Consider the following 25274-nt stretch of genomic DNA (forward strand, 5'->3'; position numbering starts at 1 on the left):
AGTGTGCATCGAGCCTTACTGTAGCCACAATGTGCGCTAGCACACTAGTGGTGGTAGCGAAAACTGGGCACATAGCTCTCAAAATCCAGACTGAATAGTTCCCACATTACGTAATCTTCTTATAGTTTTAGTACCTACCCATTAATATTGAGGTACTGTTCACAAATAACCTGAGTTCCCAAAACAAATTCTAAAGGAAACAGTGGTAACGGTTGCTGTAAGTGTTCAGTACTTTAAAACCTATTATACTAAGTTCGATATAGAAAAGTATGCTAGATTCGAAAATTTTAGATTCCAGAAATAAAACATTCACTACATCTGATACTTTCCCACAAATGAGTTATCTCTGACTGAATGGTATGCAATTTAGATTGAAAACCATTTTATCATGTCAAATTCACCCTCTTTGCTGCCAAAATCCGACATATCGGATGCCTGCTTTTTTTGCTTTTATATAACACAAAGTGTCAACAATCTGGCCTGCCCAGAACTATCATTACTTCTTAAATTATAGGTAGGTTTCTTCACAGTGGTTCAGTTCCAATTCAGAAGGCAACAGAATGTCCTTTCTCTTTTCTGTTAATTTACTATCTACTACAAAGAGAAATTTAGGAGTTATCTCTATGAGAAAAAGCATGTGGGTATTTAGTTGAGTTATCCCTAAAACAATTTGCGAGTTAATTACAGAGTTGCCAGCTTAGATTATTGTATTACCTTAAATAACCCTAAAATATTGTTACCCCAAGATTACCCCAAGTCGCCCTGATTTTACCCCAAATGTTGTAATTACCCCACGATTGGCAACACTTATGGCTCCAGTTACTTAGTGTATCACTAGTTGCCCTTGGCTTATAGGCTCCATTTCACATAAATCCATCGGCAACTAGTGTAATCCTTGATCATTCTCCTTTGTAAAGACAATAACTAAGTCCTCCTCATAGACCAATGGATATAGTCTTGGCTCTCTAACAGATAGTTCAAGAATTCACATCCTGGGGAGGTCCCGGGATTTGAATAGACACGATAGTAATGTATATTAAAGCCACGATAAAGTTATTTCTTTTTGTGAGAATAGTACAGTTCCAAAGATATAAAATGTATATTAATCTCTGTCTTGATATTGTCGATGTGTTCAATTTGTAGGAGCAATACAATCAAATGAACAATTGATTGACTTTTGCCTAGATAAGGAACAACAATCAATTTTTCAGTTTAGATTGACTCACCTAGTTACAATATTCATATTTTAATTGTCTTATCAAGTGGACATTGGTGATGGCCATAAAGATTAAAGTTCTGATATTTACTCTTAGTAGTTTACAACTTCACAGTGTCTTTTGAGTCTCTAATATTGTGGCGGTAATATCTTTTTAGTGAAGGGAGGAAAATGTATTATCTACGTGAAGAAGACAAAAGATACTCTTTGTGTTGTCTAAGAACAAACTTTACATTTTTAAGGACCATGTGCTTTAACAAGTCCTTAGTTTCTTTTTATTCAATGCTGTTTTACTGTGCCAGTGTTGTAAGTAGAATAGATTTGTCTACAAATATTTATTATGCTGAGAATATTTATTTATGTTAAAATCATTTTTGCATAAATTTAACAATAATTGATTATTGTGCATAATGAAAGCTGCAACAGAAAGTAAACTCGCTTTTAATTGGGAGAGCAAACATTTTAAAGATATTAAACTACCTATTATTTGTTGTATAACAAATTATTGTCCATTGGGTAGGTATTTTCTTATGAAATATTCAATTCAAGATTTTAATGGTGACATATTTGTAGTAATATAAAATTTATTCATGAGTATAATCGTTCATGAGAGTAGAAAAAATCACAAACAGCTATTATATTATAATGTTCAGCTGTAATTATTTAGAATATGCTGACGTTAAACACGTAAGGAAAAGAAGCGTCCAGATAGCAAGTAATCCTCACCCATATAGTACTGTACCAGATCATAGCTATCCTCTGCAGTGGCGTAGCAAAGGGGGGGTGTCACCTTTTTTGGGGTGACACCCACCTGGTTTCTCAACTTGAAGAACAATGTACAAAAGAAATCGCTAGCACAAAAATTTCTTTTTCGGGGATTCCTCCACTAGCACTAGCCTCTATGTATAATTCGAGGTTTCCTGCAAAAGAGCCTGATGCTGTCGTGAGGGATTCCCCGTCCCATTTTTGTGATCTTTGACATGTCAGTTGCAACATTTCTCATTTTTTGTGTGAAGTGTGTTGTGTTTGGTTGGTTGGTTAAATGTTTATTATTCTATAGTGATAGATAATAAAAAGGAAAAATATATTATATCCTGACCTTTATCGTATAAAATTTATTGCTTTTTACTTTTGATACGGTGATACCACCAACTTCCGCACAGGGTGCCACCCAAGGTAGCTACGCCACTGATCCTCTGTGATTAAATTAATGACTTTCTAATACCAAAACTAAATATAATAAAATATGTGATAATGTTTTCTTTACATAAAAAACATCATAAATAACTTCAATCATTATAAATTGTACATCTTGTTGAATCTGGCACAGTTGTAATTTAGAATTGAAATTTTTAATCGGTTTTTATATCTCTACTTTCAGCTTGGATCAGAGGAAACGCCAAAGGGGCCAGAGCTGTTCACACCTAATGATCCTGATGCTCTTTTTGATCCTGATGCCGTCTCTCTGGTGCATCTTGATGATGATAACAATGTTTATTTTGATGTCTACCCAATACGGGGAGAAAAAAACAGCATCATGTGTAAGAATACTAAACAAGTTCTATCTCAAAGTCCAAACTTCTTCAACCTTCTTAAAAATTATTGAATTATATTGCTTTTAATAACAGAATCAATTCTAATGAATTAATTTTGTTTATTTCATATTAACATAAATATTTACAAATATGTTGTAAAATAAACAAATATTTGAGCAGTACCGCTGCTATTTTAACCCAAATTAACCCTTATCAGCCCACGTAATGACCATACTTGGGAGTAAAAACTGTATGCACTAAGTTGCCATTGGATGACTAGGTTGTTATGGGTTTAAAAATGTTATTGATATACTGGCTAGTTTAAGTTTCTTGTTTATTTAATTATTGAAAATTTATTACTTGGAAGGGTAGCAGTAAAATGGATGTTTGTCACTAGTATATGTCTACAAATATATAATTTATTAGTAATAATGACAAATGTCTGCAGTACCGTAGTGTTATTCTTTAAAATTAAGATTTTCTCACTTAATATTCTTTAACAGTTGAGTTTCTCTATGTAATCACAGATGCCAAAAACGGGGTACTGGTTGTTTCTATTACAACCCCAGAAGAAATAAAAGATACTTTGGAAAAGGGACTATGGAACTTCATAACTTCCATTTTGGGTCTAACACAGGCTGACGTTGAAATTTTGATGGTAAGACACAATTTATTATTTATTCGGTTGAGAAAACATGTTTTGTGTTGGATGTTCATGATTGAATATGGACAATTTGAATAAATAAAAGGGCTGCAGATATTTGGAAAAAATACTTTTCAATGTTTGACTACATTATATCCAATAAAATATCGCACTTGTATAGGTGACTTTATGAAAATATTCCATTGCAAATGATTTTATTGCATAGGTTATAAAACCGAGAGCTAATTTGTATTGTATAAGCACACAACATAGCTTTTTTGTTAAATTGATATACGTGAGATATCCATAGTAAGCTGTTCTAGTTGAGGTATTGAAAGGATTACCAAATGGTCACATTTTAAGTGGTAAATGTTGTTGTCTTTGCACAATTAAAGCCAACAGTTAGACATAATGTCTATATCAGTTTCAGCCAAAAGATGAAGTGAGTAAAAGTTGTAATTTGGGCCAAATGGTGGATCTGTAACTTCTTGGATTTAACTTTTATTTGTGTGTCTGATGGATTAAGTATATGAAGCTTAAAATTATGAACTATGAAACATGTATCATTTGATATTCTTGATCTTTAGTTATCCTCTAATGTTAAATCATAACAAAACTAGTCTAGCTGAGGATTGATTTCTTCCTTAGGAGAAATTTTCTTGTGAATTTCATAAGAGTGCGTAAGTTCTCAATGCAGAATGGCTCTTTGCTCCTGGAATATAGATTGCAGGATGGATTCAAGAAGGCCAATTGATTACAAACACAGTTTGATTAAATTTATATTGGTATATTTTAGATGTATGAACCTATAAAAAGCTATCAATAAATAACAACTTTAGTTCCTTTAAAAATGAATTATTTTTGCATCTGTAATATTTGAATAGTGTTTTAATCAATTACTGAACTAGTATGTGAAATCTTCAATTTTTGAACATCAGCTATAGAATTTTAGTAATATTTATCAATAGTGTGTTTAGATTTAAATACGCTAATTATATTTACCAGTACCACCTGCATTTGTAACTTGTAAATATTTAATCATGCTTTCATAGAAAGCCATTTAATTACAAAAAATTAGATTATTAATATTTTGGTGTTATCAAGTTACACATACCTTATCAGTGACAACCAGTTGCAAAATAAAAAATATAAACCATACATATTTTTAAATAGATTTATATCATTGTTCAAAGATAGCAAAAATTACTTTGGTTACTAGATTTGGAGCTTTCAGGCAGACATATACATAGTAATATAACAAATTAATTGCAGACATTATTAGTTTACAATAAACAAATTGCATGTAATTATATTTTTTCTTAATTTTAAACTATAAACTAGATATAGATTATACAAATAAAAAAATCCAACAAGAATAATAGTACATAATAATGTCATAAAGAATATATTAACCTGTTTAGTGAATTAAACTTTTAACTAAACTGTGTTTTCAATATATATATATATATATATATATATATATATATATATATATATATATATATATATATATATATCGAAAACACAGTGTTTAATTCACTAAACAGGTTAATATATTATTAACCTATATAATAAAATATTATATATTTTATATATATATATATATATATATATATATATATATATATATATATATATGTTTCTTTATTATGATTATTTACCTGAAAAACCATATCATACTTTATTAAAATAACTGTTTATGTATTGGCAATGTCTTTAGTTCCCTGAAGATGCCGGCCGAAGAGTCTTTCTGAAGAAAGGTAAGATGACACAGGACGAGTGCCTCTCTAAGATCAAAGATGTCCTGAAGCCTTACCTCCCTTCAGCCAGCCAAGTCCCTGGAGAGACCGAGCCTCCACCACTGCTCACGCCTTATGAACCCATGGAGATTTATGCCCAGAACGATACCAACCAAAACACAGGACCTGTTAAGTACTATGAAGCTGAGCTGCCAAAGGATGAGAAGACAGGGAAAAGAGCAGACCCAATACCAAGGAAGAAGCTGGTAGAGATGAAGCCCTATTATGGGAAAGACCCTAGCTGGATGGCAAAGATTTTGAGAGATTTACGGCCCAACAAAGAAATCATATTCAGAGGAAGGCTAGTACCTGCTCTACCTCTGCGTCCTATCCTGGATGATTATCGAGGCCCTAAGAAAGTGAGATTGACCAGGAAGATCCTGCAAGGTATAGCTGACGGAAGTGCAGTTCAGAAACCTAGCTCCAGACTGAGGTTTGAGATGTCCCAACCTGTGCCAGCAGCAATGATGCTGGACTATTTGAGTCCTGACAAACAGCAGGTTGTAAGTAGGAGAATTGTCAGCCCCCTGTTTAGGAATGAAACAGTGGATTTTGTTGAGGAATTCGAGTATACTGAAGTTGTTTAAAAAGTTAGACTGAATCCATTCATTTATACAAACACTTCAATCCACTTCAATTTTATACTACATGATGATTACATTTAGATTTTACATTTTTGTATCTACTTGTGTTTTATTTTCCCCAACTTAATCCTCTTTTTTATGTTAGATTTGTCTAACCCGACCAACAAAATCCTCAACGTGTCTCAACTATTGCTTAATCTTTGAATTTGAAGTTTTGTTAAATTTTTTAGAAGTATGGGACGTTACAAGTACTTATAAAAATGGTACTTAAAATATTCAGAACAGTATAGTAACATATACTACTTTTGTATACTAATTGATAATTATTATTAATCTTCTAATCTAAACACAGAATTTTACACCTACAAATAATTTATGTTGTTCGTGTCAGTTATTTCACAAGCAACACTTATTAATTTTTTAGTTAATCTCAGTAGAAATTGAATTTGTCATTTCTTTGTAAGAGTGCTTAATGAAGATATAGGTGCTATAATGAAGATCTTGAGGATGGTTTGAAGGTGAAAATTGCAGAATCAGTGTTCATGTAAATTGCCAGTTAAGCCTTTTGGATAGTGAAAGGATAGCATGTCACATTCAATTGAAATGGTACTTTAGTGTTCTAGTACTGAGCTGTGGATACATATTGTAGGTTTCTCATGTTAAAGCTGCCCAGGAGTTTGTCATCCAGTAAACAAGCTCTCAGCTCTAAGTAAATTTTAATTCAAAATTGAAATTCAATGGCATAACATTTTTAAGAAGATACATTTAAACCCATTTATGTAGCATTTCTGGAATGTATATAAAAAAATTAATTATAATTCCAAAGTAATTTTCAAGAAAAGTTTTGGATTAAAAAAATAAAAAAAACAGTGTCTTCGTCTGGTTATATTTATAAGTTTTATGTCAAATGTCATAAAAATCTGTTCACTTCTGCCTTCTGGCAATAGTCAAACAATCTATTAAAATTTATGGACAGACATTTTTATGAAAACTATTTTTTGCAACACAGGGAATCCCAAAATGGATATGAAAAAAGTTTAAAATCATTTACTGCATCACAATCATACAAAGTAGGAACTACAAAATATAGCTTATTGATAAGAGTAATCACAGCTAAATAACTAGATTAATTCTTTGATAAGCAATTCAACTTCTGAACTGAAATGATAGAGTTCATCTGATACAAACTAAATGGTTTTATCAAGAGACAAACAAACAATAGTTTTTGATGGTGTAAAATGACTATACTTGTACTTTAAAACTTGAGAGAAAATTGGTTGACGTTTTCAGAAATCATGGTTAGTGGTTGGATATTATGTGAAGTAAAGCCAGCCTTAGCATGAATATATATTTTCACTGGTTCACTTTTTGTTTATTTTTCAAAACATATGTTATGTGCATATCAATACACAACTTTAGACCAATAAACATGTCTGAACTGACTCAACTTGTGGGTCCTCAGGCAGAAAAAATACTTAGAAAGGTCATTCCAAGGGTAAGTTTTTACGTTTTGTACAATAAAGTAAGTTCATAGTAGTAAGATAAAGAATGTACTCGTGAAATCAAATATTAATATAAAATGCTAGAATCCACTATATACAGTCCAGAGAACTAAAAGCCCCTGAAGTATTGTTTGCTGTTTATGTGTTTTAAAAAAGAGATCCTCTTTTTAGCCTTAGTATACCCCTCCTCATGAGTTAGTGGCTTGTGCAAGGGTCTTAACAAACAGGATAAGAGAAAGAGTTGTTTTAGTAAAAGATTGACAATACTAATAAAATAAAAAGAGCAACGCTTCAGTCAGGATTTGATTAGTGCTATTGCTAACACAGAACCATAGTCCAACGCTCTAGACCACTCGGCTATCGTCTCTCCCGGATGGATCTATAATGGATTCTTATTGGCCCAAGCGCTCTTACACGTACAGTCACAACACTAGTGGGTAAGGTGCCCCAATCATCAAATGTATCCCTGACATGCATTGCAAGTTTTGTTAATTATTTAATTCTGTTAATTTTATTTCATATGTAGCCTTTATACAAACCTAAAATTAGTCAATATACATGTCACGATCCTCTATTTTAGTACTGTCTTTTACTTTTTTAATAGAAATGAAATGTAATAGAATTATTTAAATGCCTTAAACAATTAAAAGAATTAGTTTCTTTATCCAATGCTTCCTGTTGAGTTACAGCAAGTAACTGGCAGTAATGTGGCAGCCAGCTATGGTTGTGTATGTAGTAGTTATAGTCTATAGGTTTTATAAGGAGACACAACTTTCAGGTACCAACCAGATGCAACATTATTTTAAACATACATCCACATTATTTCATAGGTTCCTCGGCATCATCTCTTCACCTCAGCTACCCTTAAAATGCTACTAACAGAAGATGGGATTGTTAGTGTGGCCTGTAGCTTACCATCAAACTACCACATACTTGTAGGTTACATTTTGAGTAATGTTTTTTATTCTATTATACACAAAGTAGCTATGGCGAGAGGGTTGATTTAATGCAAATTTTTACTTTAGCTCCATTTCACCTACTACCTAGAGCAGCGTCTGAAGTCATACATTGTGACAGACAACACCTGGAATCTACGTCCATCTGAAGAGATCCAAAAAAGTTGGGAAATAAGACATTCGAAACTCTGCTTTGTATCCACATCAGAGACATCTAGACCACAAAAGAGTTCTATCCGGTTTATCCAGCAGTCATCCAGTCCAGTAATTAATTTAGATAAAGAGTTGTTCTCATGGACGTACCACACCAGACGGACGTTGACTCCAGATTCCAGAGGTCGTCTGTCACAGTGTCAGATTTAAGATACTGCACTAAACGGATGGAGAAATGGAGGTAAACTCAACATTCGTAATGTTGGGAGATTCAGATCTTTATTGTCATTAGGCAACAATGGTGCAATAGAAATGGTCAAAACTTTACAATCATGGTCAATTATTACATCTTAAAAATATTTATACTCATACATCTAACAACATTAAACAAAAACGGTCAACAAACAACAAACAGGTACAGTACAATATCATAACAAGTTTAAATCCAAAACTTAATAAATACACTCGAACAACTAACAATGAATAGAATAGCCTAATAAATACACTATTAAAATTTAAAATTATGATCTGTTGAAGTCTAGTTTTCTTCATCATCTTGTCCGTACCCATCTTGTAAAAGTATTCTATTCACCAGAAGTGTATTGAAGGGATAGAATTTGACTCTATAGAAACTGCATTGCAGAGGTTTTCCAATAAGGTCATGATCAAAATTACTGAGCTATTAATTGAAGACACTTCATCAGTCCACCTTAGCTAGTAATAAGGCTACTCTCCAGTTATCCTCAATTTAGTTTGCCTTAAATACATAGATATTATTATGTATTTGTCTCCTTTGATAACCAATAAAAAGTGCTTTAAAATTAATTGTAATTTAGTTTTTAAATAGATGAAAACCAATGTAGTACTTTATTTTGATAATGCATTATTACAAACAGGCAAAGGTAAGAAGCACAGATTTTTCCATTTAGATGAAAATGGAAAGAAAGTTGGATAACAATATAAACAAAGTTGCATACATGTTTTTTATTTATATTAGGAAATATTATTTATGATGCTACAGTTCTTTGCCAGAATTTTGTCATCACCCTCAAAATTTTTAAAAATGTTTGTTGAAACAAAATTTTGTTGGCTCAAACAGAAGAAAGGTACATACCATATATGGTTTTCATATTGGAAGATACACACACTTATCAGTTGTGAAGGTTAATTTGTACATCATTGATGGATAATTTTATGACCCCTAAAGCATTGCTATGTTAATACAATTATAACACTGTGTTATTATTTTCTAAAAAAGTAGAAATTGAATTATATAGAAACTTTATAACATATAAATATATAATTAAAAGTTTTAAAACCTTGTAACCAGTTAGAAATTGTTGGAACTGACGTACTCAATAATTACTTTGCTGCCCTAATGATTGCAACATGGCCAATCATGAACAGATTTTAACATACAATCATAGATTACATACTTCTTAGAGGTATACAGTAAGACATAATAAGGTAATGAAGCTATGCTTTTATAACAGTTTTCACTGTCACACTGATTCCTGGATCTCTCACAACAATAATTAAGGTTTGACAATGACATAAAACTTCATCAGGTCAGGTAAGGGCTCCAATGAGGAAGTTGTGGAAACTATGTGATCTAAGTCTTGATACAAAGTTATGGAATGTAGTGCGAATATTGGAATTTCTCCCAATCACAATTATTGATCTCAGGGTTGTCTTGGAATCTGGATAAGGATTCCTGATGACAGCCATGTTTGAAATTACAAACTCCAAAGCTTATTTTAGTGACAAAAGGTGTGTTGTGGGAATAAGACTCTCACACTGTCAATTTGCTAACATCAGGTGACATCATAGTAAACTCTCAATGACACAATTTTGAAAGACGTAATAAATTATACATATTATGTAAGTAATTAAAATTCAATGTATAATTAATGATTTTCCATTGTGTATCATTGGTAATGGGAACAAAGTCACAAATAACTCTTAGCTATTTTATTAAGTTCTTAAGTGAGTTCTAACTATACAAGTAGAATTTTAATAAGTTGTACCAGACGTTTATAAAGGGAAAAAAATTCAAACCTATTTACAAAATTTAATTTTCCTCCACGGAAATTGAACGCTTGACCTGTCAGTCAGAGATCTTTATAGCCTTACCCCTATGCTATGGTGAAATGCTATGGTTATGGTCAGATTTGAATAGACCAATTGAAAGTTCAACAGCACTCAAGCTCATAAGCGTAATTCAAATTTGGAAAGGTATAAAATTATCAATAATAAATAAAAATCACAAATTATTACTGTATTGTTTACACCAGTTTAGTGGAAATTGTTAATACTTGACTGTGCAACTTTAAAAACAATATTTTTAATCAACAGGTAGGCAAACCAATAAAATCAGAAGAAGCATCCGAAGAACAACCCCTGCCCCTTCCATCTGTCTTTCGTGATGAGAAGAAGAATGTATTCTTTGACCTTTGGGTTATTCGAGGGCGAGAGAACCGCTTGATGGGTAATGAAGTGAAATTTAAAATATTGCAAATTTGTTATAGGTAAAAAATAGCAAGTTATGCTAATCACCAGCAATGTTCTCAATATGTGACAATTAAAATTGTAGAGACAATAACTTTTAACCATTTATAAGCTACATTTCTAAAGGATATAATAATCATTGTAAATATTATAAAACCAGTCTGAGACCTGATAAAACTATTAAGATCAGAATTACACATTTATCAATTGAATAATATTAATACCTGGGTACTTTAAGAGTTTATATTCAACATCAAAACTTTAATCTTAGTTTTTCACAACATTGAGTTAACTAGTTATTCATTTATAACAAAGTCTACCTTGTATAGCAATAGCACTGCAAAGAGCGTATTTGATTGTAAACCAAATGTTTCTTCCAAAGGATTTTGACCATTTTCATGAAAATGATTAACATTAATAGTTTTATGTAGAAAAAATAATGCTGATTTTACAATTTTTCCCAATAAATGATAAACACATATATACCTACGTTTGATAAATCTTGATTTGAGCACCTTAAACTACTTTTTGGGTAATTAATTTGTGGTTAATTACAAACAAGTTTTAAGTTCATTGTTCAACAATGCTACTTTGTTAATTGATTTTTTTTAATGTATAGAAAGTTTAAAACTGGAAATCTAATGTAATTAAAAAGCATAAAATAACAAAGAAAGTAAATAAAACTGTTTACTCAGTTTTGAAACAAAATCAACAGCTTTGATCTTTTTGGTTTTTTTAACAGTTTTTAGTAATTTAAGATTTAATAGTAATTCATCAAAGAAAGAATCATTTTTGGAAACTAAAAATAAGTCATCTTGCATATCTAGAGTGGTTGCTGTTTTCAGTCTAGAAGAGGCTGATCACGCTATTGGGTTTAAAAATATGGAAATGCATATTAAAAAGTGTTTCATGCTTTTATTGAACAAAACTCGGTTTAGGTGACAACAAAGGACAACTATGTGTTTCCATTCAGTCTTCCCCTGAGGTGAAGGATTCTCTCAATTTGGAGCTCTGGAGGTTCATATCCAACGTCCTCCAAGTACGGAGAGATGACATAGAAATTATACTGGTAAGATATTGTTTCATAAACTGTTTACATTATAGATCTGCTAAAGAGTAAAATAGGTGAAAAATGTACAATTTTGTACAATTTGTTTCAGTCAAATACAAACGATATGGCCAGGAGGGTAGTGGTGATGGGAAGAGCTATCACAGAAAGCGAGTGTCAGCAACGGCTACACGCTAACATGCGCAGTTTCTCTCTTGAGGTCCAAGAGGAAGCAGGGGCTGAAGAAAGTGCCAAACTCGACACGTTGTTCTTTCATGCTGAAATAAAATCAAAACAACCTACAGGACCAGCTCCAGATGAGAGTGAGGAGAGGGATCTAGAATGGAAGCCTAATTACATAAAGAATCCCACTATGTTGGACAGAGTCCTTAGAGACTTAATGCCTAATAAGGAAATCGTCATTAGGGGAAGACTTCTGAAGAAGGATAGTCCTAACTTCATTGCCAGACCATTATTAGAAAATTATCAAGGCCACAGGTCCTTAAAAGTGAAGAGAAAGGTGCTGGAAGGTGTCCACAATCACGATGAGGAGAAGAAGCAGAATTTTCCTGCAGGACCCAGGATGACATGCCCTGGCAGGATATTGGGACTGTCGGTTATTGATACGTTGTCACAAGATGGTGATCGAGTCATCAGCAGGAGAGTGTTTGCTCCTTTGTTTCGAAATGAGACTCATGATTTTGTTGATGAACTCGACTATACTGAAGTTAAGTTTAAATCTTCTATGTAGTAGTAGTGTGATTATTTAATTATAATTTTTATAAAACTTATACAATTTTTATCACAAGAGTGATCTATTGTTCCCCAAAACATATAGTTAAAATCCAAGCAAAAGTTTTTCATCTCTACTATTAACCTATTTCTAGAGATTGAATATCAATTGAATTCATGCATTTACAAGATATTTAAAATTTATTCATAAAATGTTAAAAATACAAAAAACTGTTTAAATTAGTTCAATCTAAATTGAATGTAATACTATGATACAATTATAAAATTTTCCCAGTATTTCATATTTATAACATAAACTAAACAGTGTAAACAGCAATCAACAAGGTTTATGTATAATGTTCTAAGAAGGCTGTGAACAAAAGTACTTCTGATACCTATCTCTTCAATAACTCTTTAAAGAAAACGTTTTCCCCTATAGGTTGTCCTCTCTTAAAGTGTAAATGAGGATTAAAGCATTTCTATCCAGTATTGTCTAACAACGTCCTATGCACAGTCCAACTGTAAAATTGTGTAAGATAGTAACCGATCGTCCTGTTTTCCACTGTATGATTACACTTAATGTAGCTCATGACTGCATAATAAGAAGAATAAACATTACAAGCTAAAAAAAAATAATGTAGTATAATATTTAAAAGCGTGCCAAAAAGTATAGGAATAGCATAGTAACTATTTAGTGGTTCGACTTACATTAAAAAATATTGCACATCTATTTTGGATCTATAATCCAACTTTTTAAAGCCATCGAAGACACTCCCTCTCCTTTTTAAGGACCTCCATCTCCCCATGGTGATGGCTGTGAGGAGCTGATGGATTGCTATAAAATCTTAAATAGAAAATGTTATACACTACATCATCTATTTTGTATTATTGTACAGTTCAGCTATATTTATAGAAAATATGCCATTTACATTTTCAAACGAGGAGTAGGCAGATATTGGTTTTTCCAATGGAAGCAGTCGTACTACTAAACGAAACTACACACACACATATATATATATATATATATGGAAACAGTCGTATATATATATATATATATATATATATATATATATATATATATATATATATATCACGTTTAGCAGTACGACTGTTTCCATTGGAAAAACCAATATCTGCCTACTCCTCGTTTGAAAATGTAAATGGCATATTTTCGATAAATATAGCTGAACTGTACAATAACTACTTGTAGTCAGGTATCTTGCTAATACAAAATTAATGATAAAAAATTAAAGTTGAAACAACCTGAAGGCAATCTTGGCTGTTTAAAATTTGTAGCATTGTACACTAAATAGCTCATATAAGTTTCTAGTATGTTTGTTGCTACTGTGATGATTATGTACAGCAGTATAATCCTGAAAACTACCTATATTACTTTTCAAAATCAACAAAACAGATCAAATATTTACAAAAACAACATATAGTCAAAGATTTGAGAAAATGGCTAGCTAGTATAAAATATTTAAATGTAATATTTTTGTACTTATTATTTAGAAAAATGCAAATATTTATTCATTTGTAAAGTTGCTTGATGATGGAATTCTTGATTCTGAGAAAACAAAATTAAATTAATATTGGAAATGTTTTGTAATTTATTAGTGGTATTAGATGAAAATACTTCCAATGCTCCAAGAATCTTCATTTAAAAACCAGTTCAAATTACCATTTGATATTAAATTGTGGAGAATTTGGAGGCACAGTATAACCTGATAACAGTGATAACTAAGGAGGGGGGGGATAGAACCTCTTCTAAACTTTTTTCACTTATCACATGGACAGGTAAAAAACAAAAAACAAAACAAGATTCCACTTCAAATTACCACTTAGGAAATTGATTCATTAAATAGTTTGAAGAAGTAATCAATATAGTAAGGTATGGGAGATAATTAATTGCTAATTCATGCTTCTGCAACAAACTATAAAGCTATTAAGATTTAAACTCACGCTAAATTGACATTAACAAGATTAATATTACTTTATGGATTTTAGTGACAGGGTGCCCCAGGAATGATTCATCTCACGTTATAGCTGTAACTATTTCATCGTTACATTACATCAGATCAATCAACTAAAGGTGATTTACTGAAACACCTGGACCAATATCTGGATAGGCAGTTAGTTTTGAAGCAATCATAATAGGTTACCACCGAGTACGATTGACAAATTGGAGATAACATCCAAAAATGTAAGTACCTCCAAAAGACACTCAAATAATAATAATACACACAAAGAAAAGAATCAATTATACAAACAAAGCTATTACGTTTTATCTGACTTTTAATGCTACAACTAACCAAAAATAACCTTGATATCAGTAATAAATTGTTATTGATTGCTATCTCATTGTTAGTTGCTAGTTCAATAACAATTTCAAACCAGCAGAACAGTGAGGTTTTGTGATGCATCTCACACTTAATGATAACAGTTCTGTGTCTACTGTTCCCTCTGTTGACATCCGGATATGGTCCGGAAGACCCAAGGTCTAGTCCCGACCATGTGGACCCATGGGACCTCAAGACAAATCATGATCTCCACATCCTGGACAAAGCTCTTCGGCTGGCACAGAATGACATAAGATACTTCCAGAATGAAAAAGAACCCTGGGAGAAACCTGACCCAGGGGAAGATCATGTCCTAGGGTTCAACTACTCAGAGTGGAAGAAGACATACATTCCTCCTCCAGAAGGCCTTGGGGACAAACAGACAATTGAACTCATGAAGAAATCCATTGTAAGATGAACAGTTTCCTTTCATAATCCCATGATAGTACATACATCATGTAAGTTAGAACATTTTCTAATACAAATAATACAAGGTGTGCATTTGTTATACTTCCAAATTTTGTGTACGTAAAAGTATTGAAATAACTTATTTTGTTTGTTGGACAGTTCTCCAGGCTCAGTGAGAACCTAAGAAAAGTTTTTCAGGATTCAAGATCCTCTCCCGAACATAAATTCCACCTTACAGTTCTTAAATAAAAATCTGTAGCTTGTTGCAATTAATTATAAATGTCATAAAAAACTATTAATTATGAGGAAGCACAAAACCAAAGTCAGATTTTTAGTTACTTTGCTGGTTCCCAGATTAGTATATTTGAGTTTTTCAAAATTACTTTTATGTCATATTTATATTATTTGTATTTTAAAACTAATTTTAATTGGATTGGGAGTGCCTCACTATGATGCTGATACTTCTTTGTTTGTTTTAAACCGCTGATACCAACTGCAAGAGCTTAATGTTTCAAGTAGATACAATAAATCATTGTAAATTTAGCATGACTGCAATGCTAAAAATATAGGGAGATCATACATGCCTATTTACATTTTAAAATCATCATAGAGCTCCATTATATTGCATTATAAGTGTTTTCACTAAGAAGACTACAGATTTCGACTTTATTATTTCTCCTGAATATCATGAAGTGTTGTAGAGGAATTCAAATTTGATCATTGGTGCTAATAGAAACCATTTCACTTTCTTACTTCAAGGCCAGGAAAAACCAAAAATAGTTCAATCATTTGAAAATGAATCAGAGTATTGGGATATTTTCCAGTGGCCATCACTTATCACAAGAGTGTTTGAAATGCCATTTAAAATGGTTATGAATATGATGTCCCAGTTATTTATAAGGAAATTGTGTGTGAAGCTGCGAGGTTTTGCCAGTTTATTTTATTATGTTTAGTTTTGTAACTCAGTCCTCTTACCTCATAGCCCCAACTTATTTTGAGTGGAAATCAACTAAATTGAAATTGAAAAGTTTGAAAAGTAGGATAAAATTGTGCGTTTTTCAAAATTAGGCAAGTAATTAAGTAGGTTTAGGTAAAATAATCATGGTATTGATTAATTTTAAATTGACCCCACATGATTGGTGCTGGAAACAGGGATTTTGTGCTTCTGTGATCTGAGGACAGTACTAACACAAACAGTGCAATAGTAAGATTTTCATATAAATTTTTATCATGGAAGTCATCTTTATATTGTATTTTTTATTCTATTTCAAATTATCTGGAAATAAATATAAACAAAGTAGTTATAGAAATATGAAAGAATATTTATTTTACAATTTAAATGTTAACAAACAAAATCATAGAGTTAAATTATAAAAGATTCATAATGTAAAGGTGTTTAGTAAATATTAATATTTAATAATAGTTCATTTAAACACAATTTCTATAATATTTAGAACAAATTTATAAAACATATGTTCTTTATTTAGAAAGAATTGGTTAAATCCTTTTATAGACTTGAAGCAGACAAAATGTTACTAAGCAAACTGTTATGGTTAAATAATCAGCTGGAAAAACAATTTGTATGTAAAATTTAATTCTTTTTGAACAGAATTTGTGTAAGATAAAATGTTTTTTCAATAGAAGGATTGGGTTTGGTGGTATTCCTAATTTTTCAAGTGGTTAAAATGGGCCATAAAACATTATTTTGATTTCAATTAGTGTGTCAGCAAACTGGATTATTTTACTGATGTACAAAGTACTTTTATGATGGTATATAAATTTTTAAAAACTGTTATTATAATTATAACAGAGAGAAAGTTCTAATAGGCCAATTTCTAGCACTTTTTACAATTAAATTGGGACTTTTCTTGAAAAACAAATGCCAGAAAGGTATATGAGTTAGTACTGGCATGTTTTGGCACCATGACATTATACAATCATTAAAATTCAATAAAACAATTTTTGTTCAAATATACCTACTTGAAAAATACTGTGTATAATAATAACAGTAATAATTTTCAAGTTAAGAAGGATATTTCTTACTAAAAAAAGTATTTGCACAATAGTTACATCAGAAAAATGAACAGAAAGTATATATGTTAAATATGTTATTGGAGAAATGTCTATAATAATTTGAATAATGTTGTGAAACTTTTAAAATATTAATTTTGAAGGAGAGAACAGGTAGTTGTCATCACTAATGTGTGGTAACAGGATTCTGAATATTCACTATAGAGAAAAGCAAGTACGTAAAGCTTGCCTCCATGTTGATTACCATAGTGTTGATGGAAAGGCAGTCATCAGTGAACATGTCTGTGGGTGTTAGAAATATTATTGGTTAAAATAGTGTTGCTGTAAGTAGGATTAACCTATTATCTTCTTTGTGGCTCAACCTTCAGTAGTAGCAATGAATGAGGCTAGCAAGAATCTGAGGGATATAAACTGTTGGGTGAATATAAAATCGTATGCTGAACTGTATTTACCATTTTGTATTTCACATTTTGTACTACACAAATTATACAAAATGTTTTCAGGTTCCAGATTTTGACATTTCCAAGATCAAACTGAAGACTGACAAGAAAAACAATGCTAGCGTTATATTTGGAGTGGCTATGAAACCTGGTCCTGAAAACAAGGTTTTTGGTAAGTTCAGTATCTTTTTAATCTCCTTTCCTTAATCATGAACATTTTGATATGATCAGATTGATTTAATTCAAGTCACTACAGATTTCTGTAACATATAGTGTGAGTGTTATCTAAATTTATTTTGCAAACTTAATTTTGCATTATCCGATCTGGTCTAGCCAAGACCGTACTCAGCTTTGGCGGCCCCGGAAATAATATTTGGTCCTGTCATGTCCTGCCACTGCTCAAATAGACATATGGCATGGCCAGGCCTGGGCTCCGGTGAAATTGTCTGAAAAATCCGGACAGAGTACGGGCCTGGGTCTAACTTAATATTATAACAGAACTCAGGACATGAAGAAAGTTATTAGAGTCATGTCTACGTCAGGTCCAAGGGACCATTGTAGACCACTTTTTGTACAGTTACAAATTAAAATTGTAATTAATTTATACTTATTTGATCTTAAGTATCAAGATCTTTAATCATCAAGAGAGACTAAAATTTAATTACGATTGCCATAAACATGGCACCAAGAAAAAATTATGCTGTTATGGGATATTACTGCCTAAATAAGACCTTAAATAGCCACATCGTTTTGTCTCTCAAAATATTTAATGTGCTAAGGACCTATGATTGCTTTGTACACTGAAATTACTAAATTTAAAAATAAGCTTTATTCTTGGCTCTTAAAATGTCAATTTTTTTAGCATGGACGAATTTTTTAATATAAATAACATTACCTTTTAAACATAAATGTTTATTCAATATTAATTTTTGTTGTATCAAATTATATACAATTTTCTTTCCTTCAGCTGTTGCTCTTAGTAATAAGTAATAATTAAGACGTTGTGTGACCTGGGCTGAGTGCTATAATTTCTGACATTGTCAGTTATTTGTAAAAAATCAAATAGAAATAAAAATAGTTATCAAAACTAACCATGGGGAAAAAGGCAACAGTACATTCTTGGCGTGTATAGAACTCCAGCAGGACGGCTGGAAGAAGCACTGAGTCTACTTTCGGCAGCAATTGAGGAGACAAAAGCAGAAAATCACCCACTTCTAGTAATGGGGGACATTAATGTTGATGGTTTGACAAACAAACAGGGACAAACCAAATGCTAAATAACACTTTAAGCAGCCACAACATCTCAAGACTGCCACTCCCCCCAACCCGGGTCACCCCCACGTCTAGCACATCAATAGACTTTATCTGCACGAACCTACACAAGGAACAAACAACCTCAACTGTAATTCATGCCGGAGTCTCAGACCACACTGCTCAACTCTGCGAAATAAACCACGCAACATCAGTACCAACCCAAAAGAAGACAATCTGCAGAATACTAAATCAAGAAAACCTAAATCTTCTGAAGGTTCAGCTGGAGCAAGAAGACTGGGAAAATGTACTTAACTCGGACTCAGCGGAAATAGCCTACAACAACTTTCTATCAACCATTATCGGAACCATGAACATGATATGCCCTAGGAAGACCGTGAGACAAAAGAAAAGGAAGGCACCAATATTTATGGATGAGGAAACCAATCGTCTTAAAGCAACATATCTGACATGGCTCCGAACGTACGAGCTCACAGGTGCACAAACAGATAAAAATGAAATGAGCAAGGCCAAAAAAGAATATGATATCAGGCTAAAATTAAATAAACGGCAAGCAGCAGCAAATCACATAGCTAACTCCGAAAACAAATCAAAAGCCTTATGGCAGGTTATAAATAGTGAGAGAGGAATCAAATGTTCTAAACTATCCCAACCACGACTTAACATTGGAGGAGACGTCATCACCAACCCTCTTTCAAATAGCTAACCACCTTAATGAATACTCTTTGCAAATATAGCAGATCACACCCTAAGTCACCAGCCAAGAATAGGAAAACAGACTGCAAGCCAACCCCAAACCACAAACCACGATTTAACCCAGCTGCCCCTCACTAATGAACATGAAGTCGAGGGCCATAATAAAGAGTCTTAAACCTAAAACCTCAGCAGGGATTGATGAAATTTCAGCAAGAATGCTAAAAACACTGCAGTAAACCACTGATACAACCTCTAGTTAAAATAATAAACCTATCCCTTGCTCATGGCCATTTTCCATCAGCCCTTAAACAAAGTAAAGTATACCCAAAGCTCAAAGGTGGAAGCCAACACAGAAGCCACTAACTACAGGCCCATTTCTCTGATCCCAACATGCTCTAAGGTGATCGAGAAAGTAGTTCTGAAAAAGACTAATGGACCACTGTGAGCTTACACCACCTCTTAACAGACAATCAACACGGCTTTATTAAAGGGAGGTCCACAACATCGGCCATTATTAAACTTGCGGAATTTATCATCGACAACCTAGAAGAGAAAAACATAGTCACAAGTATCATGCTGGACTTCAGCAAGGATTTTGACTGCCTGGGGCACGAGCTGATCCTCTACAAACTCGAACAACTTGGAATTAAAGGACATGCTAAAGAGTGGTTCAAGAGCTACCTGGAGGGGAGAAGCCAGACAGTTGAGATTCAATGCAGACACAAAAATCTCTCACAAACACTGAGATCAAACCCCCCTGCCTGTCAAGAGAGGCGTGCCTCAGGGCTCAGTGCTCGGACCAGTCCTATTCATCCTCATGACTAATGACATTCCGCAGTACTTAGGCACATACTGTGCGCCACTGATGTACGCCGACGACACAACACTTTTAATGTCTGAGTCAACACCTAACAATATGGCAGTCAACTCCTATACTGCGCTAAACTTAGCATACCAATACTGCCACGAAAACGATCTGGTTGTCAACACTGAAAAGACCAAACAACTGGCTTTTGGAAGGAGACGAGAGGACGTTCCCGCACTGCCTGATGTATCAATGGAAAGCCAAACCAAATTCCTCGGGATGACCATTGATAACAACCTATCATGGAACAATCACCTTGACACACTCTCAAAAAAACTGAAACACATGTTTATACATCTTAAAAAGAGTAAAAAGTGCCAGTGATGACGCAACTACAAGGATCGCCTACTATGCTCTGATCGAGTCACACCTGAGATACGGTCTCGTGGTCTGGGGAGGCACAACAGCAGGAAACGTAAAAAGAATCCTACTGTTACAGAAAAAGAGCAGTCAGAATTATGTCAGGTCTCGGTCCAAAGGGAAAGCTGCAGAGACGCCTTCATTCATGAAGGTGTCTTAACGATCATTAGCCTTTACATTAGAGAGGTCATAATGCATGCTGTCAAAGAGGAGTTACAACCGAGGCCACAAACCTTCACAACTATAACACGCGCCAAGCTTTAAACTTCCACCTGCCACAACACCGCACTGCTCTGTTTACGAGGAAACCATCCTACATTGGCAGGAGACTATTCAACCACCTTCCGGAGGACATAAAAATGCTACAAGGAAATACATTGAAGACCAAAACTAACCAGATGGCTGGCCGGCCGACCATTCTACTCCATGGATGAGTTCATGAACTGGAAAGGAGAAGAACAGGATGGCAGATAAAGAACCAACTTTGTAAAACTTGACGCCATTGCAATTCTTGATGTTTTGTTAATAAAGAGTTTGTCTATTGTCTATTGTCTATTGTCTATATATGTATGTGTGTGTAAATATTGTTTTATAATTAATTATTTTAAGGCTTAATTCATCTGGTACTAATTCATTGTAAATAAATCTTTAATTATGTACACATTATTGGGTAAATAATGTTTTAATCTAGAAATGAACATATTGGGGCATAAGTACCATTACATCTAATTTTAGTATGTGACAAAAAGTTTTATGTTAAGTATAATAATTAAAAGATAATTATGTAGTTTAAATGTAAATTAATGTTATATGTTAACTTTGCCTATAGCTGTATTCATTAATATTTTTATATTCATTGTTTGGATATATTAAAAAAGTTGTAGGTATAAGAATTAGAATACAATATTTTGCTTTCGGATGTTCAAACCATCTCCCTGGTGAAGTTTATTGTTCTATGCATTTTTCCTACAGGCTATAGCTCTAAGCGTCTGCATGTACAAATCCATGCTCCCAGTTACCAAGGTGCGGCAGACAATGAACTAGCAAGGTATTTGTCCAAGATCCTTGCGATTCCTCGGAAACTCATCAAAATCAAACAGGTACTAGAACAGTTAAACAAAAATTTAACCTGTATACTTTTACCTTTTTTTAGAAACTTAAAATCATTCCTGAACATTCCTGAGATATTCTGTAGTTAGATATACAGGCATACAATCAGGCAGAAAAAACATTTTTACAAACCCTAAGGAGACAATTAGAAACGTGTTGCCTGTCTACTGAATGATAGTCTTCAATGATGCTCAGTCAAATCCAGTGGAGGTATATGCAACATCATCAAACTCATTCTTGTCTCTTTAGGAATGCAGTTACATGCAAAATTTAAATTCTACAGATAAATCATTCTTGAGATACCCTGTGGATAGTTAAGCTACAGAAACACAGCAACATTCCATACAGTGGTATGCCCCATCATCAAACACATCATTGTTTATCTTAAAATGAAGTTACGTGCAAATGTTAAGCCCATAGGTCAAATTGTCTTGAGATTTTAAGTGGGAAACAGGGACACAGGGAAATAACAGACAGACAGAAGAATTTTGCCAGGACCATAGTTTATAGTTTGATTCATTCTGGAGATATCACCCTGAGTTTGATTTATATTTATACTCAGCCTTAACACTCAGACACTTGCCCCATGGTGGGGCAAGCACAATCATCAAACTATCTTGTTTATATAAAAATAAATTGCCACAACAGAATATCAAAGGATAAATAGAATATAATGAAAGCCTGACAAACAAATCCATCAAAGTAACTTCATAACATGTTTGTTTATTCTGTTATTTTCTTGTTAATATTAATTACCCATAACATCAATGTAAAAATGTTGGCATTTTATTTTCATCTTTAATTTTGTCTTTTTTACTCCAAAATGAATGGAGTTTCCTATGACCAAGATGATTGATCAAAGAACCTGTGTAACAAGTTTAAGTTCTCTGTCTATCAAGAGTAATCACAAGAATGAACAGACAGACAGACAGAAGGACAGATACTGTATATTGTTGAAATACAATTATATTCTGATATGCAAATTATTTATTCTTCAGTCTAAATAGATTTCTCAATTTATGGGTTTCATCTCCCATATCCATTTGATATCTCTATTTGTATTTGCATGTGAAATACATGTAACGTTTGCTCACAAAAGATTGATTTTGATCTCTTGATTTTAGATTTTTTAACATTTATACATTTTTTCAGGGAGCTGGCCAGAACATTCGTAAAGTTCGTATACCTAAAGCAGCAGTCCAAGAAAAGGTCTACATACGAAAACTTATCAAAGAATTTGATCTTGAAATGGTTACTGAAAAGACTTTTGATGCTTAATTCATATGCCAATAAACACTTTTTCTAATATTGTGGCCATTTATTTATCTGACAAAACCATATTTTTTTATTATTTTCTTACAGAAGTAACTCTCACCACTCTATTAACAGTACATATGTACACAATCACAATATAAGGAGATGAATTCACAGTAAATACCAAATATCATAACTAGCTAGTTGTGTTATGATTTATTTGATGATGGCTCTACGTCCAATAACACTTGAAATCTTTAACTATTGTTCTTTTTTAATTGGTTACTTTCAGAATGGGTTCTCTAGCAACATGAACATCCTCCTGTTCTCACAGTTACACTAACTTACACATTCTTCTAGATTAGTTTTTAACATAACTTATTTTATTATGACTGTTTTAACAATATTATATGACAGAAATGAGAAATATTATTATAAGGGTCAATTTGTACAATGCGGATGATTGAACTGTTACAACAAAGTGAGAATTTCAATCTATATTATAACATAGTCTCATCATATTAACACCCTGGCTATTTCAAAATTAGTGCACCCACATAATTGGCCAATCAACACTTGAGCACATAGCTTAGTCCTTAACCATAGTATATTGTTTTACAGTAGATTTAGTTGGTTTATTGGCTTTATTTGAAGATGCACTGGAGTGGCTATGACACAATTAGCTACCACTTCATCCTTAATCTAATGGTATTTTAGCAGCTAAGGAGTAGTAGTAGGTCATACAGTATTGTGAGATGTATAAGTGTATCATGTAGAAAAAGTGTACTTTTAGTAATAATTACATTGTTAGATCAAGTTATATATTGTCTCCATTTCCAGTTAAAGTGTAAATATTGATTTAGGAGTGGTGGGTTTGCAGTGGTTTCTTCTACCTAATTCTAAAACTGAAATGAAAACAATATGAGTCCTTGTGTGGAATCATGACGCTTGTAACTGATTATAATTTTAATTATAAGAGTAATTGAAATTTACATTCACACGTTTAATTACTAGGATAGAAATCCCTCTCAATAGTTTAGTACATAGTTGTTTTTATGAATATCATATGAATTTGCAGAAATTTTATTAGAGTCTGTTTATTGCTTACAATTTTTTTGTTAATATATTTGTCTGCTTTTATTGTGAGTTTAGAGATTTGTATTACAACTGTAACCTTATTTGGATGTATTGTCAAAGAAGAATGCAATATATATATATATATATATATATATATATATATGTAATGCCAGGAAATATTTCCTAATTAGTCATAGTTCCTGTTTCTCATATCAACATGTAGGACATACTTTCAAACATGTTACTAGATAAGTGATGAAGACATTTTTTTATAAATAAATAAAATTAATTTAGCCATCTTTGGTGTTTTTATTATAGCAGCTTAATAAATACTCAAACATAGTTGCTAGTTCTACATCAAATTGATATAGATGTTGCTCTGTTTACATATTCTAGCTGCAACACAATATTGAGAATGCATATGATTTAAACTTCTTCAGATATATTTTTTTATTTGAAGCTGATAATAGCTGTCAATATCATATCAGATAGGAATAGGTCTGTGGTAGCTAACATCAAAGAGACGACAAAACATTCCGTACTACAATATCAACAAGGTGAAGATGTGAAATGTGTCGACCACATAGCAACTAAAATAGAAAGTTGGATTGGAATTCTTAAATTCCAACATCTTCCTTTTGTTGAGTCTCTATGTTGAGTTCTTTATGAGCCATCAAAATTCTCGCTGAACTACATATAAAGTAGCAGTGATAAGTGACTAGATTGGAGACACTGAATTGTCAACT

At 32.6% G+C, this 25274-nt stretch overlaps 3 protein-coding genes across 3 annotated transcripts; all 3 read left to right on the top strand.

Moving 5' to 3' along the window:
* The first annotated feature begins 1224 nt into the window (after positions 1–1224).
* Positions 1225–5874, top strand: LOC124354774. The gene is made up of 4 exons (XM_046805471.1): positions 1225–1522; positions 2598–2757; positions 3279–3409; positions 5115–5874. Exons 1-4 carry the CDS (start codon positions 1388–1390, stop codon positions 5778–5780), a joined length of 1092 nt encoding a protein of 363 aa, XP_046661427.1. The 5' UTR covers positions 1225–1387; the 3' UTR covers positions 5781–5874.
* A 1037-nt stretch (positions 5875–6911) lies between these two features.
* Positions 6912–12735, top strand: LOC124354775. Its single transcript, XM_046805472.1, has 4 exons — positions 6912–7272; positions 10744–10876; positions 11835–11965; positions 12057–12735. The coding sequence occupies exons 1-4, from the start codon at positions 7117–7119 to the stop codon at positions 12693–12695; spliced, it is 1059 nt and encodes a 352-aa protein (XP_046661428.1). The 5' UTR covers positions 6912–7116; the 3' UTR covers positions 12696–12735.
* A 1551-nt stretch (positions 12736–14286) lies between these two features.
* LOC124354777 lies at positions 14287–23505 on the top strand. Its single transcript, XM_046805476.1, has 4 exons — positions 14287–15424; positions 17958–18066; positions 22060–22187; positions 23350–23505. Exons 1-4 carry the CDS (start codon positions 15110–15112, stop codon positions 23473–23475), a joined length of 678 nt encoding a protein of 225 aa, XP_046661432.1. The 5' UTR covers positions 14287–15109; the 3' UTR covers positions 23476–23505.
* Positions 23506–25274: the final 1769 nt, after the last annotated feature.

This window comes from Homalodisca vitripennis, chromosome 2 (assembly GCF_021130785.1).
Source record: "Homalodisca vitripennis isolate AUS2020 chromosome 2, UT_GWSS_2.1, whole genome shotgun sequence".
In the NCBI taxonomy this organism is placed as follows: Eukaryota; Metazoa; Arthropoda; class Insecta; order Hemiptera; family Cicadellidae; genus Homalodisca; species Homalodisca vitripennis.